Here is a 19,835-nt window from a genome sequence, read left to right as displayed (position 1 = left end):
CTGTAGAGCTTCCTGCATTCTGGCTTTTGCCAGTTTCAGTCCTATAGTGGTGTTTAACATGGCCCTCTATTCTCTGTATTTCCTGAAATTGGTGGTTAAATCTAGATCTTGATCTAGTTCAGTCTTGATTTTTTGAGGCAGGTCAAGGCCACCTTGTAGACAGGCTTGAGTTCTTCCGTCAGTCAGTGCCTCCCTTTCTTGCTGTGAGGGATTGGTGTGTCTCCGTGGGGCGAGAGGCCGCACTGTTCTTTCTGACTCCCTGAGGAAGCCCCTGAGGCCCACTGCCCCCAGAGGCTCCCGAGTTCCATGGTGTCTTTGCAGAGGAAACTGCAGGAGGTTCTGGGCCAGTGGTTCTCAACCTTCCTAATGCCACGACCCTTTAATACAGTTCCTCACGTTGTGGTGACCCCCAACCATAAAATTATTTTTGTTGCTACTTCATAACTGTAATTTTGCTACTATTATGAATCGTAATGTAAATATCTGATATGCAGGATGTATTTAAGCGACCCCTGTGAAAGGGTCGTTTGACCCCCAAAGGGGTCGCGACCCACAGGTTGAGAACCGCTGTTCTGGGCAGTCCTCCGGTGAGGCAGCAAGATGGGGCCGCGGTTGGAGGGCGGCAGGAGTCAGAATCATGGCTCTGCCGCTTACTGGCTGTGTGACCCTGGGCAACTTACTCAACTCCTTTGAGTCTCGGTTTCCTCTTCTGCACAGCGGGGATAGTGCAGGAGCCGTTTGCTTTTGGCTGAGCTGCTTCAGGAGATGGGGCTCTGAATGACTGAGCTGCTTTGGGTCATCTTCCTTCTGGGTACACTTGTGTCTGAGAGGCCTCTGAAACACGAGTCCCTGAGCCAAGCACAGATCCATGTGCCGGGGCAGAAGGCAGTGTTGAGTCAAGCTCCTTCCTGTGCTGCTTTGAGCTGAGAAGCTGGTGTCTCGTCAGTGAGGTAGCCACTGTTGGACTAAAAATTCAGGTTTCCGATTGCACCTTCCCCAAAGCGAGGCTCTGGCATGCTGAGACATCTCTGGTGGAGGTGACAGCCTGCGATGGGAAACTGAGTTTCTGTACTTGTGTTACAAACTGTGATCATAACTAGGCTTAAAAACAAACACGGAAAGGAGATGGAAAGCAAACTGTCTTCATGTGCAGTGTTTATCATTTAGGTGTGGGAATACATGTGACTTTTTAGTGTCACTTTTCTGTGCTTTCCAAACTACCCCCTCTTCATCTGGAACTGTTCATGAGCCAATTGATGACTGAGTGGGGCACCCAGTCCAGCTGTGGGGAGGGACCCCACAGGGTGGGAGCTACCTCTCTCTGACTGGGCTCCATCACAACGACAGCAGAGTCAGCTGGCATCACCTGCTGCCGTGTTGGGCATTATCTCTGCAGTAGGTCCCCACAACAGTTCCAGCTGGAATATTTTGTGATGCATCCTGTTCTGCTGAAGTTGTAAATGACACATCTCTCTAGTATTCACCCTAATTATTTTTTTCCAGGTCTTAGTTCCCTGCAAAGGAAGCCTAACAAGCAATGTTCACTCTACTTGTCAGTTTGAGTCCTATATTTTGAAACCAGTGGAAGAACACTTTCAGACCTTAAATGGAAAGGTATTCATTTCTTTGTGGGTCAACCAGGGTTACTCACTCAGTATTTGGGTGGGCTGGAGGGGAGAGAATCCTGCTTGTCGCCCTTTCACATCTATATTAAATGATGGCTTTAACACAGCCGCCCTGTGGGATGGGGTTGGTGGGCCTGCTGCCTTTGAGGAAAGAGGAGATGGTAGTGCTGAGCAAGGCCTTGGCTGGGCATCTCTTCCTCAGCCTATGGGTTTCCTGCCAGTGATATCTCTTCCTTGAGGTCCTGGCAAAGCAAGCTATTTTATCCCTGTGACATTGGCCACAAATTGGAGATCAGGGATTAAGTTTAATTTTTTTAAAACTTTGTTTTGAGCCCAGCTGGTATAGCTCAGTGGTTGAGCATCAACCTATGAACCAGGAGGTCCTTATTCCTAGTCAAGGCACATGCCCAGGTTGTGGACTCGATTCCCAGGAGGGGGCATGTAAGAGGCGCAGCCAATTGATGATTCTCTTTCATCATTGATGTTTCTATCTTCTCTCCCTCTCCCTCTCTCTCTCCCTTCCTCTCTCTGAAATCAATAAAAATATATTTTTAAAAAACACCCAGTTTTGTTTTTGAAATCATCTCAATCCTACAGAAAGTTTCAGTAAAGTAGAAAGAACTCTCATATACCCTTCACCTAGATTGGTGAACTATTAACATTATGGCCACATTTATTTTATCACTATACATAATATACATTACTATTACTTTTTCTGAACCTTTTTCAGAAAATGTTTCATAAACCATGTCTCTTTACTTCAAAACAATTCCATCTGTATTTCCTACGTAACCAGAGCACAGTGATCATACTCAGAAAATTTAACATTGATAGAGTACTGTCCTCCAACATCCTGTTCTCATACGAGCTATGCTAATTGCACTAATAATTGCACTTTCCGATCCAGGGTCCCAGAATGCATTTTCAGTTTTCTTCTTTTGCAAGAGGCCCTCAGTCTGTCTTTCATGACACTGACATTTCTGTTTTGCTTTGGAGACTCGCCCTCCGTGTGGGCCCTCGGATGTTTCCTCATGATTAGATTAGCAGTTATCGTTTCTGGTAGGAATGCTTCCAAAGGGTATTTTATCTTTCTCAGTGAATCACATCAGGGGGCACATGATATCCATCTATCTCGTAGTCAGTGCTATTTTGGAGTATGCATTTTCTTATTTTTTAAGTGTAAGCAGGTAGGTGCTGACAGCAGGAGGTTCCATTCCTCATCAGGACTTTCCAACCCAGCAGCTGTAGGCACTGTGTGGGGAAGAGGGATGATGGGGCATGGGGTGACCTGGACACCGGCTTGGGGTCAGCAGCCCAGTGGCTCACAAGGCATGCCACTGTTTTCCTGCCAGAGATCTGCTCACCACAGCTGCCAGTCCCTTATTAGTTTTTTGTTCTCTTTGGGGTACCCAGATCTACACAGAGCAGAGCAGTCAGGCTTATCACAGCGGGTCTGCCCTGGGCTCCCTGGCCATGGCCAAAGTGGTGAGCCTCAAAGGGGACTGCAGCATCATTGTCCAGCCCCATCCCAGCTGAACACCGGACACTTTGGTCTTTTGTTCAGATAGGAGAGCCTTCCTACTCTTCCATTCCTGGAGGGTGTAGTTTCTGCTACTCTGAGGAACAGCTTAGTGCTTCTTCTGTTACAACATTGAAAAAGGATCAGGGCCCATCCAGTGTGGCTCTGGTTGAGCGTGGACCTATGAACCAGGAGGTCATGGGTTCGATTCCTGGTCAGGGCACATGCCCAGGTCTTGGGCTCAATCCCCAGTGTAGGGTGTGCAGGAGGCAGCTGATCAATGATTCTCTCTCATCATTGATGTTTCTATCTTTCTCTCCTTCTCCCTTCCTCTCTGAAGTAAAAATATATTTTAAAGAATAGAAAAAGTATCAGGATACTACTGTAGCCACAACTACAAAGTGAACAAAGAGGAAAGAAAAACATTTTAGTATCAAAAAGCAAATTAAAGAGTAGTCCTCCTATGGCCATAGCTCAATTAGTTAGAGCATCATCCGTATATGCCAAGTTTGTGGGTTCGATCCCTAGTCAGAGCACATACAAGAATCAACCAATGAGTGCATAAATAAGTGGAACAACAAATCAGTGTGTGTGTGTGTGTGTGTGTGTGTGTAAGTGTGTGTGTGTGTGTGTGTAAAAAATCAAAAGAGTGGTGCTGTCCCTACAAACCCACATTGGAGCGAAGAGGGGCAGGTTGGGTAAAGTACTGTATTGGGTCCAGGCGGAGGGGTCGATAGTCACCACTGGTTAGTGGTGCAGTGATGATTCTCTTATTCTAGGATGTCTTTATACAAGGAAACAGGATTAAATTAGGAGCTGGTTTCGCCTGTCTTCTCTCAGTGCCCATTCTCTTTGAAGAAACTTTCTACAATGAAAAAGAAGAAAGTTTCAGCCTACTGTGTATAGCCCATCCTTTGGAGAAGAGAGAGAGTTCAGGTATTCTGCAAGAAAACCCCTTTCTCATGATTTGGAGCAATGTATTTATTGAATTTCCTCCTGACATAACTATTACAAACATCCCATAAAGTATTCAAGAGCCCACTAGAAAACTGCATAATTATTTACATAATTGCCCCATAGAACTTACTAAGAAGGTTATCTCGAGCTAAGGTGTGGACTGGGCTGCTGCATATGGTTGCACAGTTTGGACATGACAGTTCCAGGAGGCAGTATTCACATAGGCCTCAGTGTGGATGTTGTCCCCTAGAGTTGTGCAAAGTGGTAGCCCTGGCTTTGTCTCGGGCCTCGGCTTTAGAGCTAGCTCTTATAGCATTATTACCCACCCAGCCCCACTGCGGTGCCTCTTAAGATCTCATTATTTTTTTTTTTTTTTTTTTTGTACTTTATTTTTTTTTTTTTTTGTACTTAATTTTTTTTTTTTTTTTTTTATTGCTTAAAGTATTACAACGGGTATTACATATGTGTCCATTTTATCACCCCGCCCTAGACAGTCCCCTAGCCTCCCCTATCCCCCAGTGTCTCATGTCCATTGGTTATGCTTATATGCATGCATACAAGTCCTTTAGTTGATCTCTTACCCCCCTACCTCCTGCCCCCCAACCCTCCCCGGCCTTCCTGCTGCAGTTTGACAATCTGTTTGAGGCTGCTCTGCCTCTGTATCTATTATTGTTCAAAAGTTTATAATGGTCTCTATTATCCATGAATGAGTGAGAAGATCTCATTATTTTTAATGAATAATAATTCTTCAGCTGCTCCAGGAAATTGAGGCAGCAATTTTCCAAATGCAGTTTAAGGCTTTATTATCAGGAATCGGCTTCTTCACCAGAGCCATACAGGTCATGCCCAAGATCCCAGGTAGTCCAGGTTTTGTCCCAGAAAATGGTCTCAAGAGGACCAGGCTCTCTGAACCCTGGGTTGTCCTGTAACTGGGCTGCCCTTGGGCAGTATCTTGAAATAGGTTCATCCTCCTCTTCCCCCTGGAAGGTGGGGCCCAGACCCTGGGGAAGCAGGGCAAAGGATATGGCACTTCCCCTGCCAGGAAACAGTGAAAGCTTCAGTCATCCTGACTCTCTGTCTCTTTTTCAGAAGAGCCTTCAACACCCTCAGATACCTTTTCCTTGAAAACCATCGAAGATGTGAGAGAGTTTTTGGGAAGACACTCGGAGAGATTTGACAAGAACATTGCCTCTTTCCAGCGAGCATTCAGGGAATGTGAAAGAAAGAGCCTCCGTCACCACATAGTCAGTACCTGTGTCTTGCTTTGCCAGGCATGCCTGGTCTCAGGCCAGTTTAGAGCCCAGAATCCCTCTCAGTTTTCTCTCAAGCTTTGCTGCCTCCACTGTTGGAAGTTTGTTTGAAATATTTCTTTCTAACTATAAAAGTAGTACAAGCCACTGTAGAAAACTTGAAAATCACAGAGAAGTATAAAAGTTATTATCACCTTGGACGATGTGCACAGTGGCTAGAGCATTGTCCTGCACACCAAAGGATCATGGATTCGATTTCCAGTCAAGGGCACATACCTGGGTTTCAGGTTCTTTTTTTTTTTTTTTTTTTTTTAAAAAAATATATATTTTATTGATTTTTCACAGAGAGGAAAGGAGAGAGATAGAGAGTTAGAAACATCGATGAGAGAGAAACATCGATCAGCTGCCTCCTGCACATCTCCGACTGGGGATATGCCCGCAACCCAGGTACATGCCCTTGACCGGGATCGAACCTGGGACCTTTCAGTCCACAGGCCGACGCTCTATCCACTGAGCCAAACCGGTTTTGGCAAGGGTTTCAGGTTCTATCCCAGCCCCAGTCAGGGTGCATGTGGGAGGCAACCAATCGATGTGTCTCTTTCACATCAATGTTTCTCTCTCTTTCTCGCCCCCCCCCCCCCCACCCACTCTACTCTAAAAAAAAAAAAATCAATGGAAAAATATCCTCTGGTAAGGATTTGTGTGTGTGTGTGTGTGTGTGTGTGTGTGTGTATCTGCATCCCTAGCTGGTTTGGCTCAATGGATAGAGCATTGTTCTACAGACTGAAGGGTCCCAGGTTCGATTTTGGTAAAGGGCACAGGGGATATGCAGGAGGCAGCCAGTCAATGATTCTCTCTCATTAATGTTTCTATCTCTCTTTCCCTCTCCCTTCCTTTCTGAAATCAATAAAGACATATTACATATATATATGTATGTACATATATATACTAGCATACATATATATAATACATATATATATTAAGCATCTTAACTCCAAAAGGATTTTATTTCTATTTTTAATGCATATACACCTAAAAAAAAAAAAGTTGAAAAAAATAACTGAGTTGATAAACATGCATAAGCACTTAAAGTTTGTCACATTTTGTAAAATGTTCTCTTCACTCCAGGACATGTTGCATGTCTGGGTTTTGTGTTATGGCCTGTCTCTCTGCTCTGTCACTTAGGACGCGGTGAATGCGCTCTACACCAAATGCCTCCAGCACCTTCTGAGGGACTCTCACCTGGTAAGCAGCAGGGCTTTCAAAAGAGAGAATTGAAGTTTGCCCACATGCAAAGCCAAGCACTTTTACTGTACTTTCCTTGTTTTCTAGAAGATGCTTGCCAGGCATGAGGCCCAGATGAACCTGATGAAGCAGGCGGTTGAGGTAAGAGGCCAGGGCAGTGAGAGGAGAAGGCGGCAGTGCCGCGACTCTCCTTGCTGCCCCCCACACACACCCTGAACTGGGGTTCGTTGATTTCACAGATGTACGTCCAGCACGATATTTATGATCTGATCTTTAAATATGTGGGGACCATGGAAGCAAGTGAGGTAGGTTCTAAATCTCCATCACCCAGGTTGGAAGCCTTATTCTGTGCTTTCTAGGAAATTTGAAGCTTCGTTAAAATCTGTTGTTAGGATGCTGCCTTTAACAAAATCACAAGAAGCCTTCAAGATCTTCAGCAGAAAGATATTGGTGTGAAACCTGAGTTCAGGTAAGGGTTTGCACTGCAGCAGCTCAGCATCCTCAGAGGCAGGGCCCTCGGCAGCAGTGGCGGCAGGCTGATTTGACTTGGTTCATACTGAAGGAGCAGTGCAGTTATTTGTGACCAAAGATAAAGTGCTGATGTTGGCAGATGACTGTGTTGTAGCTGTCACCCTCCTGCACCTGTCTGCCCACGTACCACCTGGGTAGGAGCTAAAGGGGCTGTGATTTCCCACAGTTGGTCTCTAGGTGGGCACATAGCTCACCCAGGTGGGTTCTGTCCTCACCTGCCCATCCGAGGGAACCCTGCCAAAGAGACAACTTCTGAATTAATTTAAGTTTCATTAGGATAAAAAAATGTCTGAAGTGTTTATGTTTAAACTACTTATTTTTCCTTTGGGCTATTTCATTCTGGGGCTAAGGACTTTCGATTTTTCCCCCTCTAATTTTCTGGTGCTGCTGTCACTGGGCAGCCTGAATGAGACATTAGAAGCTGTTGTGTTTTGCCACTGACTTGAGTGAGATGGCTTCTGGGTTTCTATTTTTATTTTTCATTACTATGGTTTGTTATAAGAAATGTAAATCAGAGGTACATTATTAGGCCAGAGAAAAAGGGCCCATATGTTGTGCTCTTAAGTTGTCACTTGCCAAATTATTTTACAGCTTCAACATACCTCGTGCAAAGAGAGAACTGGCTCAGCTGAACAAATGTACCTCCCCACAGCAGAAGTTGGTTTGTTTGCGAAAGGTGGTGCAGCTCATTACACAGTCTCCTAGCCAGAGAGGTTTGTGCTGGGGAAGGGGCCCGGCAGGGGGGGTAGATGCATCCACCCAGAAGCAGAAGTCTGTTAAGGAGCAGTGCTGTCTTAAAGGACCATACGGATGGGCTGGTGTGTGCAGCCCAGCCTTCTAGCATGAGCGCCTTGGGGTCTGTGCTGATGAGTGAGTGCCTCCTAATGGGGTGGGGGTAGATGTGTCATGACTGTGGTAAGAAAATGGTGGCAGAGGAACAGCAGCCTCAGAAATGAGCCAAGCTGTTGATGGGTACATAGGGGTTCAAGCGTCCTTTAGACTGTTTGCACTCGTTTTGAATATGTTTAAAATTTTCCAGTATAAAAAGTTAAACAAAATAAGCCAAGAAAAAAGTAATGAGGCAGATATGTGTATGCAGATAGGGAATGATCTTAAAAGTATATTAAATGAAATAAACAGGAGTGTATTTGGCACACTTTCCTCTCTACAAGCATGTCCTTGGGTGAGGATTAAAAAAAAAATAGGCTGCTTTCAGCATTGGCTCCACAGTGCATAAAGCAGAAATGACCTGAGGAGGAAGGAGGCGTTCAGCAGGGGCTCGGGCACACCTTCGCTTGTGTCCACTGTCACTGATCTCCTGGGGTCTGCCCATCCAGGAAGGTGGCGCGGGGTGGTTCGCTTGGAGTTCCCTTCTCTTGTACATGTTCTGGGAATGGTAGGCCTTGTGTTCCCCTTGCATCTGCCATCTGTTCAGGATACTGTAAAGGAAATTGTGCAATTGAATTTCTCTCTGACGTGTAATCTTACTGGATTGTGGTTTTGTGGGTTGACTTGTGGTGAGGAGTTGAAAGGATTGTTGGTCCATTTGAGTCTCATGATGACTTTGAACGTGTTTCCTCCTTGCAGTTAACTTGGAGACTATGTGTGCTGATGATCTGCTATCAGTCCTGTTATATTTGCTTGTGAAAACAGAGATACCTAATTGGTAATATTTTTTGTTACAATCGTTTTTCAAATGGCAGTACTATACTATGGCAGTTTTAGTATAACTCTAGGAAAGTGAGCACCTCTCATGAGTCAGGTGCCATGCCTGCTCCACCTTCATTTGGCAGTGGGTGGCTCTCCTTCCGTTTATAGATGGGGAACTGAGGTCCAGAGAGCTTACGTTTCTCATTCTGGAACATGCACCTAGTCAGTGGCTGAGCAGGAAGCTGTGTGGTCCCAACGCTCATCTTCTTCCCATAGGAACCCACAGCTCACTTTACAATAATGAGCTTCCTAAAACATAGCCTATTTCAGCCACGTTGGTTGGGCACCATCCCGTACACTGAAAGGTTGCTGGTTTAATTCTCAGTCAGGGCTCATACCCAGGTTGCAGGCTCGATTCCCTGGAGGGAGCATGCAGGAGGCAGCTGATCCATGGTTCGCTCTCACATGTTCCCTCCCTCTCTCTCTAAATATCAATTTAAAAAATCTTTAAAAAAATAAATAAAAATTAAAAATAGCCTATTCCAGGAAAATAACGAGTAGTTTTATTTCTTTTCCTAATTACACACACTCAAAAATAGAGAGTGAGGGGTTAGCAGTCAGTGTTCCCTGGAGCTAACCAAGTTCAGTCACCTGAGCCAATAGCATTGTTTCTGCAAGTGTTAATTGTATATAAGAATCAAACCTTTGTTTCCTTTTGTAGGATGGCAAATTTGAGTTATATCAAAAACTTCAGATTTAGCAACTCGACGAAAGATGAATTGGGATACTGCCTGACCTCAGTTGAAGCTGCAATTGAATATATTCGGCAAGGAAGCCTCTCTGTCAAACCGCTGGTAAGACCCCTCCTCCTTTGGTCTTTGTGTGGGGGTGTCACTGCACACTGATAGGGTTCTGAGGTCGGTGTGGAGGGGTGAATTCTTCAGTGGTGCCTGGGAATGAGGCCTCAGCTGTTTACAGGCCTGAGCCCGGGCAGCAACCAGCACACTGAGCACTGAGCTCCTGGTTTGGCTGTGAAAGCTTGTGCGTTCTCATGGGGGCTTGCATATCCTGCTTCCCTGATCCTCGGCGTCCTCAAAAGCATGGGCAGAGGGGAAGCTAGAAACAGTGACTTTGGGTATCTTGACCATATAGGCGAGAAATGAGGTTAATGTATGCAATGTTAGGACTCAGTGGCCTTATTATTACTTTCTAGGTTGGTTGGTGAGCTTTGGCTAAGGAGAGGAGATTATATTTCTTTGTGAATTGTGAGAATCTTAAACCAAGATTGCATTGCTGGCTTATTTCACTGCATACCAACCAGCAAAATGTGACAGTACTCACAGAAATCACAAAGTTAAAATTAATAAAGTGAAGAGATTTCTGTATTGAGTTCTGGGGATTAAACTTTATTTGATCCTAATTTTCTACTGATGTTAGAATCTCCCAAAATAATAAGTTAAAACATCTGGAAAAGAGCACAAGCCTGTCCAGGCAGGTGCACTTGGGTAAAAGCCGGTTCTCAGAATTCATTTATCATTAACATGTTTATTTTTTATTGTTGTTTTTGTTTTATGTTTTTATTGATTTCAGAGAGAGGAAGAGGGAGGGAGAAAGATATAGAAACATCACTGCTGAGAGAGAATCATTGACCGGCTGCCTCTTGCATGCCCTCTACTGGGAATCGAACAGTGACCTCCTGGTTAATGAGTTGATGCTCAGCCACTGAGCCATGTTTATGTTTTTTCCCAAAAAGAATAAATTTTATTTTTTTCTGATTAGGAGACTACTATTTGCTTATAAACAATATTTGAAGGAAACAAAAACCTCTTGTAAACTCACTAGGTGGGGGTAACTTTTATTAACATTTGGGCATATGTCTTTTCTCAGTGCCATATAATTGTATTTTTAACCAAAATTTGAGATTATGCTGCACTCGTTGGCACGTAGCCCAATAGCATCATGGTGCAAGTTCTGCTCTTGTCTGGGTTTTGGTTTGATCTCCCACATGTAAGCTGGTGAAATTAGAAGCTGTCCAGCTCTTCTCAGTTGTGGTTGGCTGTGACTCTTGTGGAAAGGTGCTTCTCATTTAGGGGGAAATCACTCACATTCTAGAAGGGTCATGTGTGCACTCCACATGCACAGGTGTCTGCAGAATCAGTTGTCACTCACTCCCATAGTAACGAAGTAAGATTTCTTAGTTTGAAAATGGTCTTCTGTGAGGTTCCAGAAATGTGGTGTATGTTTTTTTTACTTTATGTGATCTTGGTTAAATATTTTGTTTTTCTTTCAATTTTATTTTGTATTGGTTTTCGATGGATATCATAGTGTTTAGACCAGCCGTGGGCAAACTACGGCCCGCGGGCCGAATTCGGCCCGTTTGAAATGAATAAAACTAAAAAAAAAAAAAAAAAAAAAAAGACCGTACCCTTTTATGTAATGATGTTTACTTTGAATTTATATTAGTTCACACAAACACTCCATCCATGCTTTTGTTCCGGCGCTCCAGTCCAGTTTAAGAACCCATTGTGGCCAAAACCGGTTTGGCTCAGTGGATAGAGCGTCGGCCTGCGGACTGAAGGGTCCCAGGTTCGATTCCGGTCAAGGGCATGTACCTGGGTTGCGGGCACATCCCCAGTAGGAGATGTGCAGGAGGCAGCTGATCGCTGTTTCTCTCTCATCGATGTTTCTGATTCTCTATCTCTCTCCCTTCCTCTCTGTAAAAAATCAATAAAATATATTAAAAAAAAAAAAAAACCATTGTGGCCCTCGAGTCAAAAAGTTTGCCCACCCATGGTTTAGACAATCATATACTTTACATAGTGTTCCCCTCGATATTTCCAGTACCCAACTGATACCACACATAATTATTACAATATTATTGACTACATTTCCTATGCTGTACTTTACATCCCCATGGCTGTTTTTTTTTTTTTTTTTAAATATACTTTATTGATTTTTTACAGAGAGGAAGGGAGAGAGATAGAGAGTTAGAAACATCGAGGAGAGAGAAACATTGATCAGCTGCCTCCTGCACATCTCCCACTGGGGATGTGCCCACAACCCAGGTACATGCCCTTGACCGGAATCGAACCCAGGACCTTTCAGTCCGCAGGCCAACACTCTATCCACTGAGCCAAACCGGTTTCGGCCCATGGCTGTTTTGTAACTGCCAATCTGTACTGCTCAGTCCCTTCACCTCTCTCACCCAGTCTCCCAACCCTTCTCCCCTCTGGAAACCACCAGTCCGTTCTCTGTGTCTATGAGTCTGTTTCAGTTTTGTTTGTTCACTTATTTTGTTCTTTAGATTTTACATATAAATGAAATCGTATGGTATTGTGCCCATCAATAGACAAGTGGATAAAAAAGCTGTGGTGTATATATACAATGGAATATTACTCAGCCATAAAAGAGAATGAAATCTTACCATTTGCCACAGCATGGATGGACCTAGAGGGTATTGTGCTCAGTGCAATAACTCAGTCTAGGAGTGTGTTTTCCTGTGGTGCCTGCAGCGGTTTTGTGATGGTCCTGCCCTTCTGGTTCTTACCCTCTCATCCGTCTGAGAGGTCACTCCCTTCCTCTCTACCGCCCTGCAGAGGAATGGCCTGGTGCTCCTTGATGGGGCCAGAAGCGTCCTGTCACCTGGAAGGAGGTATCCACCTCTTGAAGGTGCTCCTGTCCCCTTCCTGCCCCCGTACTCTACTGTGGCCATCTTGCTTTCTTATTTTCCATGTGGGCAGGAAGGCCAACACTTGAAGGCCTTTGGCCAGGGTGTAAGAAAGTGGCTGACCAAACAGTGTCAGTTGAATTTTTTTTTAATCTTCACCCGAGCATATGTTTTTTTCATTGATTCTACAGGGAGAGGTAGGGAGAGGGAGAGAGAGAGAGAAAGAGAGGATTGGTTGCCTCCTATTCAAACCAGGGATTAAACCCACAACCTAGATATGTGCCCTGGACAGGAATTGAACCCTTCAGTGCATAGGACGACACTCAACCAACTGAGCCACACTGGCCCGGACTCCATGCCCACTTCTACTTCAGAAAATATTCCAAGTGACAGGGAAGAGGGGGTGCAGATGGAGGTGGAAGAGAGTATAAGGGGAATAAATGGTGATGGGGGGAAAAATAAAGGAAAAAAAGATTCCAGTGGGATTGGGGGAGTGTTTGAGGGGTAATCCTTCTTGTGCTGGTGTTGGTTTGAGTCCAGCACTTCTGTTTGTCTCTCTAAGCCTCTGTCCATCTTCTGGTCTATACTGGGGATAATGTATATTTTACCCCTTACTCGGTAGTTAAGAGACTCAAATGGAATATTCGAAAGTGCCTTTTTGAATTGTGAGGTGATACTGGTGCCCTTAGTTACTCTTCTAATGCCTCTGCATGTGGGTGTCTTTGTCTCCTGGTTCTTGGGTGCATTCTGCATGGATGGGCGGGGGGTGTGGAACACAGCCCAGGGTGCTCCTCTAGTCAAGGGGTGTCTGACCCTGGTTCTGCCTTTCTGGATGAGAGGTGGTGGGTCCCATCAGATGATGGGACCAGGTGTGCATCATCTGGCTTGCTGGGAAGCCCGTCCCTTGGGTCTTGAGTGGTCAGGCCTGAGAGATGCTCTTTACTTTATTGACAGAGCAGGTGTTGTGGCTTCCTGTCTTTTGTGATACCATTGTTGGGGTTCCATCTGTAATATCACCTCTGCCTCGCTGCCAACTGAGTTCTTTGCAATAGTGCAGTTCCCTCTAGGAGTGTTCAAGGCCACTGTTAGGTGTTGGTGTCGTTCGTTTTCTAGGGAAAGAGCCCAAGAGTGTCTTCATACAGTAGGCGAGGTTTCTGAAAATCATTAAAGACCAAATATTAGTAAATTGAATTCTGTCTTACTCTCGACTCTTTATATAATGTAGTTTCACAGAAATTTTCTCCCAAAGATAGAATCATACTTGAGATGACCATAAACATTCGTTAAGCATAAAGACTTAAATAAAGACTTTTAGCTTTTATTTTTTTGTAATTTTTGTTTTTGAATAGCATGACTGACTTTATTTTTCTATTGCCGTTGATATTCAATATTATTTTATATTAGTTTCGGGTGTACAGTATAGCAGGTTCCTTTATTTTATTTCTTTATTTTATTATTTATCTATGCATTTATTGGTTGACTCTTGTATGTGCCCTGACTGAACTGTCGGGCCAGGGCCCATAACTTTTAGCTTTTAAAAAAAAAAACATGAGTGGGCTCTAACTGGTTTGGCTCAGTGGATAGAGCATCGGCCTGCGAACTGAAAGGTCCCAGGTTCGATTCCGGTCAAGGGCATGTACCTTGGTTGTGGGCGAATCCCCAAGTGGGGGGTGTGCAGGAGGCAGCTCATTGATGTTTCTCTCTCATTAATGTTTCTAGCTCTCTATCCTTCTCCCTTCCTCTCTGTAAAAAATCAATAACATATATATTTAAAAAAAAAAAACATTAGTGGGATGGCTCTAGTTTCACTTTTGTGGACAGAAAAGCCAGGAGAGAGAACCCTGGAAGCATCTGTACCCTCTGCTCTAGCTTTTCAGGCTCTGGTTTTCCTCACTTGACCGGGTTGCTAATAAGTAGTGTTCACCCCATTCCCGAATAGGGCTTCTCTCACATGCTATTCTTCTGGCAGCTCATTTTTCCCTGAAGATTCAGTCCTAGAGGACTTGCCTCTCTTCATTGCTGCCCTTGAAATAGCTCCCCAGAGTTGAGGAAAGAACACTGAATTTACCTCGACAGTAATGTCTTTGATGTTTCTCTGACCCTAAGCTGCTCAGCTATGAATCACTGAATAAAACTGATAGAGCATTCATAGCTTATAACAGCTGGGAGCTAAAGTGGCTCTAATGCTGAGGTGTTGTTTGTTTGCCAAGTTAACCCTCTGAGGGCAGTCTTAACAGCAGACCCCAGAAATGATCCGCTCCTCGAGATGCTGTCAGCTCTGTCTTAGCTGGACCTGTAAGTCAGAACTTAGAGAGCCTTATTCTAAAGTTTTATCTGGGTTGGTGAGTTATTCTGGCAGCAACTGGCTGGAAAAAAAATTCCCTTTACCACCCACAAAGACTCTTTTTAAGGAAGTTAATTTGTTATTAGTTTAGTAGCAGGTGCTCAACTGAGCATTATTAAAGTATCTTGCTAGAAATTATTTCATAAAATAAAGATAGGTAGGAGAAGGTATAAGGGGGATAAGTGGTGACGGAAGGAGACTTGAAGTGGTGAACACACAATACATATACAGATGATGTGTTATAGAATTGTACACCTGAAATCTATATAATTTTGTTGACCACTGTCACCCCAATAAATTCAATAAAAAAGAAAAAGTAAGGGTACATTATTAGATTTTTGTATCTAGGTAATGATAACTTTATTCACTGGGGTAGAACCCAGTATCCTATTGGACTTAGGCCAATGGCCCTATTGTTTGCTATTTTAATAAATATGTTCAAAAACTAAGACTCCTCTCTCCCCTGCTGGTTGCAATTGAGAAATATAGAACATCTGTCAGATGTTTTCCTGCCTGTAGGCTGCAGATAAAATGGCAGGCATAGGGCTGTGCAGATAGGACAGAAGTTTGAGAGAAGGAGGCCAGCACAGTCCAGGTTCCGTCTGGAGGAGGATGGTATGTGCATGCAACATTCCACACTTAGAGATGACACATTCCACACGCGCGCAGCCAGTGTGCCGCCACTCTCCCAGAGCCCCCCTGGAAAACAGTCATCAGAGCTACCATTTCCTGGAGAAACAGATAGGAAGCCCTTCTCCCAGCCTGATGAGGGTCAGCTCTCTGGCTCAGTGAAAGCGGGAGAGAGGAGCGCGGGATAAAACAGACTGTTGGGTTTTCCTGCAGGAGTCTGAGGGATTTGGTGACAGACTGTTCCTTAAGCAGAGAATGAGCTTACTGTCTCAGATGACTTCAACTCCCATTGACTGCCTGTTTAAGGTAAGACACCACAAGTCTTTCTTTGTGAGGAGCACGCCATCTTTCAGCATCTCTAGCATCTCTACAGAATCCACATGGTGTTCTGTGTAGTTAAACACTGAAGTTCGCTTTGTGCTCAGGGTGGTAGGGATGCTGAGGTTTTACAGGTGAAATCAGCACGTATGCTCATCTCCACAGTGTGTGCTATGTGATGGCTGCGCTGGATGGTTCACCGAGGGCCCTGGGCCTCCACGTGTGGAACCCTCTGCCCCAACTGTCCTGGACAGGCTCCATATAGCCATCTCCCAAACTTAGTTCATCTCTGCCCTCACCCCCTTTCCCTATTCACCTGGATTATTTTGAAATAAATCCCAGAGAGCAAATCAATTCATCCATCTATATATTAGTGTTTCTGCAGCACTCAAAAAATTCACACCTTAAAAAGCACATTTCTCAATATTGATCGTATCTTTGATGTCACTTCTCAGCACATTGCTTCAGGTAACCAGAAAGAAGTGGAAAGACTTCTGAGCCAAGAAGACCAAGATAAAGATGCCATCCAAAAGATGTGCCACCCCCTGTGCTTCTGTGATGACTGTGAGAAACTTGTCTCTGGGTAAGAGAGTCCTCATGGAGGCTCCGTGTGCCAGGAAGCAGGATACTCGGGGCTTCGGTGGAACTTTTCTACTTCTTTGGCACGCTGCTGGGCTGGATACAGAATAGGCAGATATAGGGCCTGCCCAGCCTCGGCAAGTGTGTTTAGGATGGGAGAATGCCAACTTCCCCCAGTAACCCTTTCTGGTCTCCCCTTAACCTCGTCAGGCTATTTTGCTGGGTGTCAAGGCCTAGAGGGGTGGGGTGGCTGGGAGGGACACTAGATGCCTCAGTTCCTCACCCTGTGAGCAGGGACTGGGTTCTCTCTAGGACACTATAAGAGAGGCCCGGTTTGGATCATACCCTGAGATCTGTCTTCCAGTCCTAAGACCCTGGCATGGCCGGCCTTGTCAGGAGGAGACTTTGCCCTGCCGTTCCTAGGGTGTCTTTCTCTGTATCTTTTCTCTGTTTTAGGAGGCTGAATGATCCTTCAGTTGTCACTCCATTCTCCAGAGATGACAGGGGTCATACACCACTCCATGTGGCTGCCCTCTGTGGTATGTGGTCTTGGGTGGGCCTCTGAGGGTTGTCAAAGAAAAGGGATGGAACCAAGGATGGCCCAGCAGAGGCCTGAGGCCTGGCTGACAGGTGCAGTGGAGTTGGGGTGTGGAAGGGGCTGTATCATGGGCCACCGCCGGTGGCTTTGTTGGAAGAGAAGAATAGCAGACGTTCCTCAGGCCTTCCTGTGCTGCTCCTGGGCTTGTCTGTGCTCTCACTGTCCTGGGCCGGTGGTCCAGGGAGGGAAGGCTTGAGTCCGAGCTATGAGAATGATCTTAGAATTGGGGTTCTTATATCCTGCTTTTATTTTATTTATTTATTTTTATTTTTTCATTCATTTCAGAGAGGAAGGGAAAAGGAGAGAGAGATAGAAACCATTAATCAGAGAGAACCATTAATCATTAATCAGAGAGAACCATTAATCAGCTGCCTCCTGCATGCCCCCCACTGGGGATTGAGCCCGCAATCTGGGCATGTGCCCTTGACCAGAATCGAACCTAGGACCCCCCAGTCCGCAGGCCGATGCCCCATCCACTGAACCAAGCCAGCCAGGGCTATATCCTGCTTTTAAAAAGTAACTTTTAAAAAGTAACTTTTAAGGTAAGACACCACAAGTCTTTCTTTGTGAGGAGCACGCCATCTTTCAGCATCTCTAGCATCTCTACAGAATCCACATGGTGTTCTGTGTAGTTAAACACTGAAGTTCGCTTTGTGCTCAGGGTGGTAGGGATGCTGAGGTTTTACAGGTGAAATCAGCACGTATGCTCATCTCCACAGTGTGTGCTATGTGATGGCTGCGCTGGATGGTTCACCGAGGGCCCTGGGCCTCCACGTGTGGAACCCTCTGCCCCAACTGTCCTGGACAGGCTCCATATAGCCATCTCCCAAACTTAGTTCATCTCTGCCCTCACCCCCTTTCCCTCATCACCTGGATTATTTTGAAATAAATCCCAGAGAGCAAATCAATTCATCAGTTTAGTATAGTGTGCTTTGTGTTGATAATTATTGAACAATTTGGTGTGTAATGTTTTTAATTAAAAAATTTTAAGTTTATTATAGAAGCTATGTTGAAATAACAAACCTGGAACTTAATTGCTCATTATCTGTCATAAAATTAAGTTATTTCCATTCATCCCTGCTACCATCTGACTCTTACCTTTGTTCATATTCAATTTTTATCTTTTAAATTTTTATCTTTTAAAATTTTTATTTTTAAAGTGCACAAAGTAGAAAACACAAACCTCTCCAGTATCACCTGCCATCCTTCTGTCTCCCAGATATAATTTTGATTTATGCGTATCTGGAATTTCCCTGTGCTTGTGTGTGTATGAATATAAAGCATATGATATTGTGGTGACCATACTGTTCTATACTGTGCTTTTTTCACTCGGTGGTATATAAGAACATTTCTCCTTGTCAGTATTTTTTAATGGTTGCACAGTATTCATCTTATGAATTGATGAACCATGGAATCTTCTGTGGGTGTCTGAGGCTCTTTTCCAGTACCTTCTCTTGCTAAGAAGTAGATTGGAACTGAGTCCCTGCTAAGAGACACCCCAAAGTGCCCAGAATCTGCAGAGTCTATGACTTGATGTTAGCTCTGGTTCCTCTCAAGCAGAAAAGTTCCTTCTGGCCTAGCTCATGCCAGGGAACAAGAGGGTAAAATAATGTTGTGGCTTCACTTAGGGTTTGAAAGCCTCTTGTCTTTCTCCATTATGAAGTCCTTCTGTTCTGTAGGGCAGGCATCCCTCATTGACTTCCTGGTTTCCAAAGGCGCTGTGGTCAACGCCACGGACTATCACGGGTCAACTCCACTTCATCTTGCATGTCAGAAGGGCTATCAGAGCGTGACGGTGAGCAGGGGGTGACAGTGCCACCAGTGCACGTGCTCGAACGAGCTGGGCTCTGACCGACTCCAGTCGTGGCTGTGCTCCTCTGTCCCACCGGCTGCAGCTGCACAGCGGGGCTGCGAGTCTGCAGCTCCTCCACCCCTGGACAAAAACTGTGAGGTCTAGACTATCAGGACAAAAATTTTAGGACTTGCTTTCCTAAAATGTCCTGATAATCTGGGGGTAGCAGGGTGGGCATGTAACTTTTTTTTTAATCTCGAAACATTTTTGTCTCTAAGGAAGGATGAGAGAGATGTCATTTATGTGTAGAATGGGCAAATAAGATTGAAAATGGAAACAAGTGACCTCCCCCTTACTCACCTGCTTTCTCCTCCCCTTTGCAAGCTGCTGCTGTTGCACTACAAGGCCAGCGCTGATGTGCAAGACAATAACGGCAACACCGCTCTCCACCTGGCTTGCGCGCACGGCCACGAAGACGTAAGTGGTGCTTGCTGCCCCTGGCTGTGTTCACCCTTTCTCTCTCGTGAAGAAATGTGAATTTTAATCAGTTTAGTATAGTGTGCTTTGTGTTGATAATTATTGAACAATTTGGTGTGTAATGTTTTTAATTAAAAAATTTTAAGTTTACTATAGAAGCTATGTTGAAATAACAAACCTGGAACTTAATTGCTCATTATCTGTCATAAAATTAAGTTATTTCCATTCATCCCTGCTACCATCTGACTCTTACCTTTGTTCATATTCAATTTTTATCTTTTACTTTTTTATAGTAATATCAAGGAATTTCATAATTTTCATTTTCACTTAATATTTAACTGTGTTTTATTTTTTCCTAACTATTCTCTCTCCCCCTTCTCTTCATAGTAACATACAAGTAGTTTTATACATATACTAGAGGCCCAATGCACAAAATTCGTGCAAGAGTAGGCCTTTCTTCCCCCAGCTGCCGGCACTGGCTTCCCTCTGGCATCTGGGACCCGGGCTTCCCTCACAGCCCTGGCTTCATCCAGAAGGTTGTCCGGAAAGATGTCCAGAAGGATGTCCACTCTAATTAGCATATTACGCTCTTATTATAAATAGTGTTGAAGCCGGGTTAGGTGGGTGATGTATGAAAACGAGATCGTACCCTA

General features: G+C 44.6%; 1 protein-coding gene across 1 annotated transcript in view; it reads left to right on the top strand.

Annotated features, from left to right (window-relative positions):
- ANKRD27 (ankyrin repeat domain 27) overlaps nt 1-19,835 on the top strand; it is a 65,544-nt gene that overhangs the window by 17,773 nt on the left and 27,936 nt on the right. Inside the window, exons 3-17 of the mRNA XM_081107867.1 lie at nt 1,504-1,614; nt 3,924-4,080; nt 5,191-5,345; nt 6,537-6,596; nt 6,684-6,737; nt 6,836-6,901; nt 6,989-7,065; nt 7,719-7,840; nt 8,715-8,793; nt 9,499-9,631; nt 15,632-15,724; nt 16,192-16,319; nt 16,772-16,854; nt 18,593-18,708; nt 19,090-19,182. Of these exons, the coding sequence (XP_080963993.1) occupies nt 1,504-1,614; nt 3,924-4,080; nt 5,191-5,345; nt 6,537-6,596; nt 6,684-6,737; nt 6,836-6,901; nt 6,989-7,065; nt 7,719-7,840; nt 8,715-8,793; nt 9,499-9,631; nt 15,632-15,724; nt 16,192-16,319; nt 16,772-16,854; nt 18,593-18,708; nt 19,090-19,182 (1,527 nt within the window). The remainder of the gene's footprint in view (nt 1-1,503; nt 1,615-3,923; nt 4,081-5,190; nt 5,346-6,536; nt 6,597-6,683; nt 6,738-6,835; nt 6,902-6,988; nt 7,066-7,718; nt 7,841-8,714; nt 8,794-9,498; nt 9,632-15,631; nt 15,725-16,191; nt 16,320-16,771; nt 16,855-18,592; nt 18,709-19,089; nt 19,183-19,835) is intronic.

The sequence above is a fragment of the Myotis nattereri genome (assembly GCF_964212035.1).
Source record: "Myotis nattereri genome assembly, chromosome: 15".
Lineage (NCBI taxonomy): Eukaryota > Metazoa > Chordata > Mammalia > Chiroptera > Vespertilionidae > Myotis > Myotis nattereri.
The sequence above is the reverse complement of the archived record's forward strand: the minus strand, read 5'-3'. Positions and strand labels throughout refer to the sequence as shown.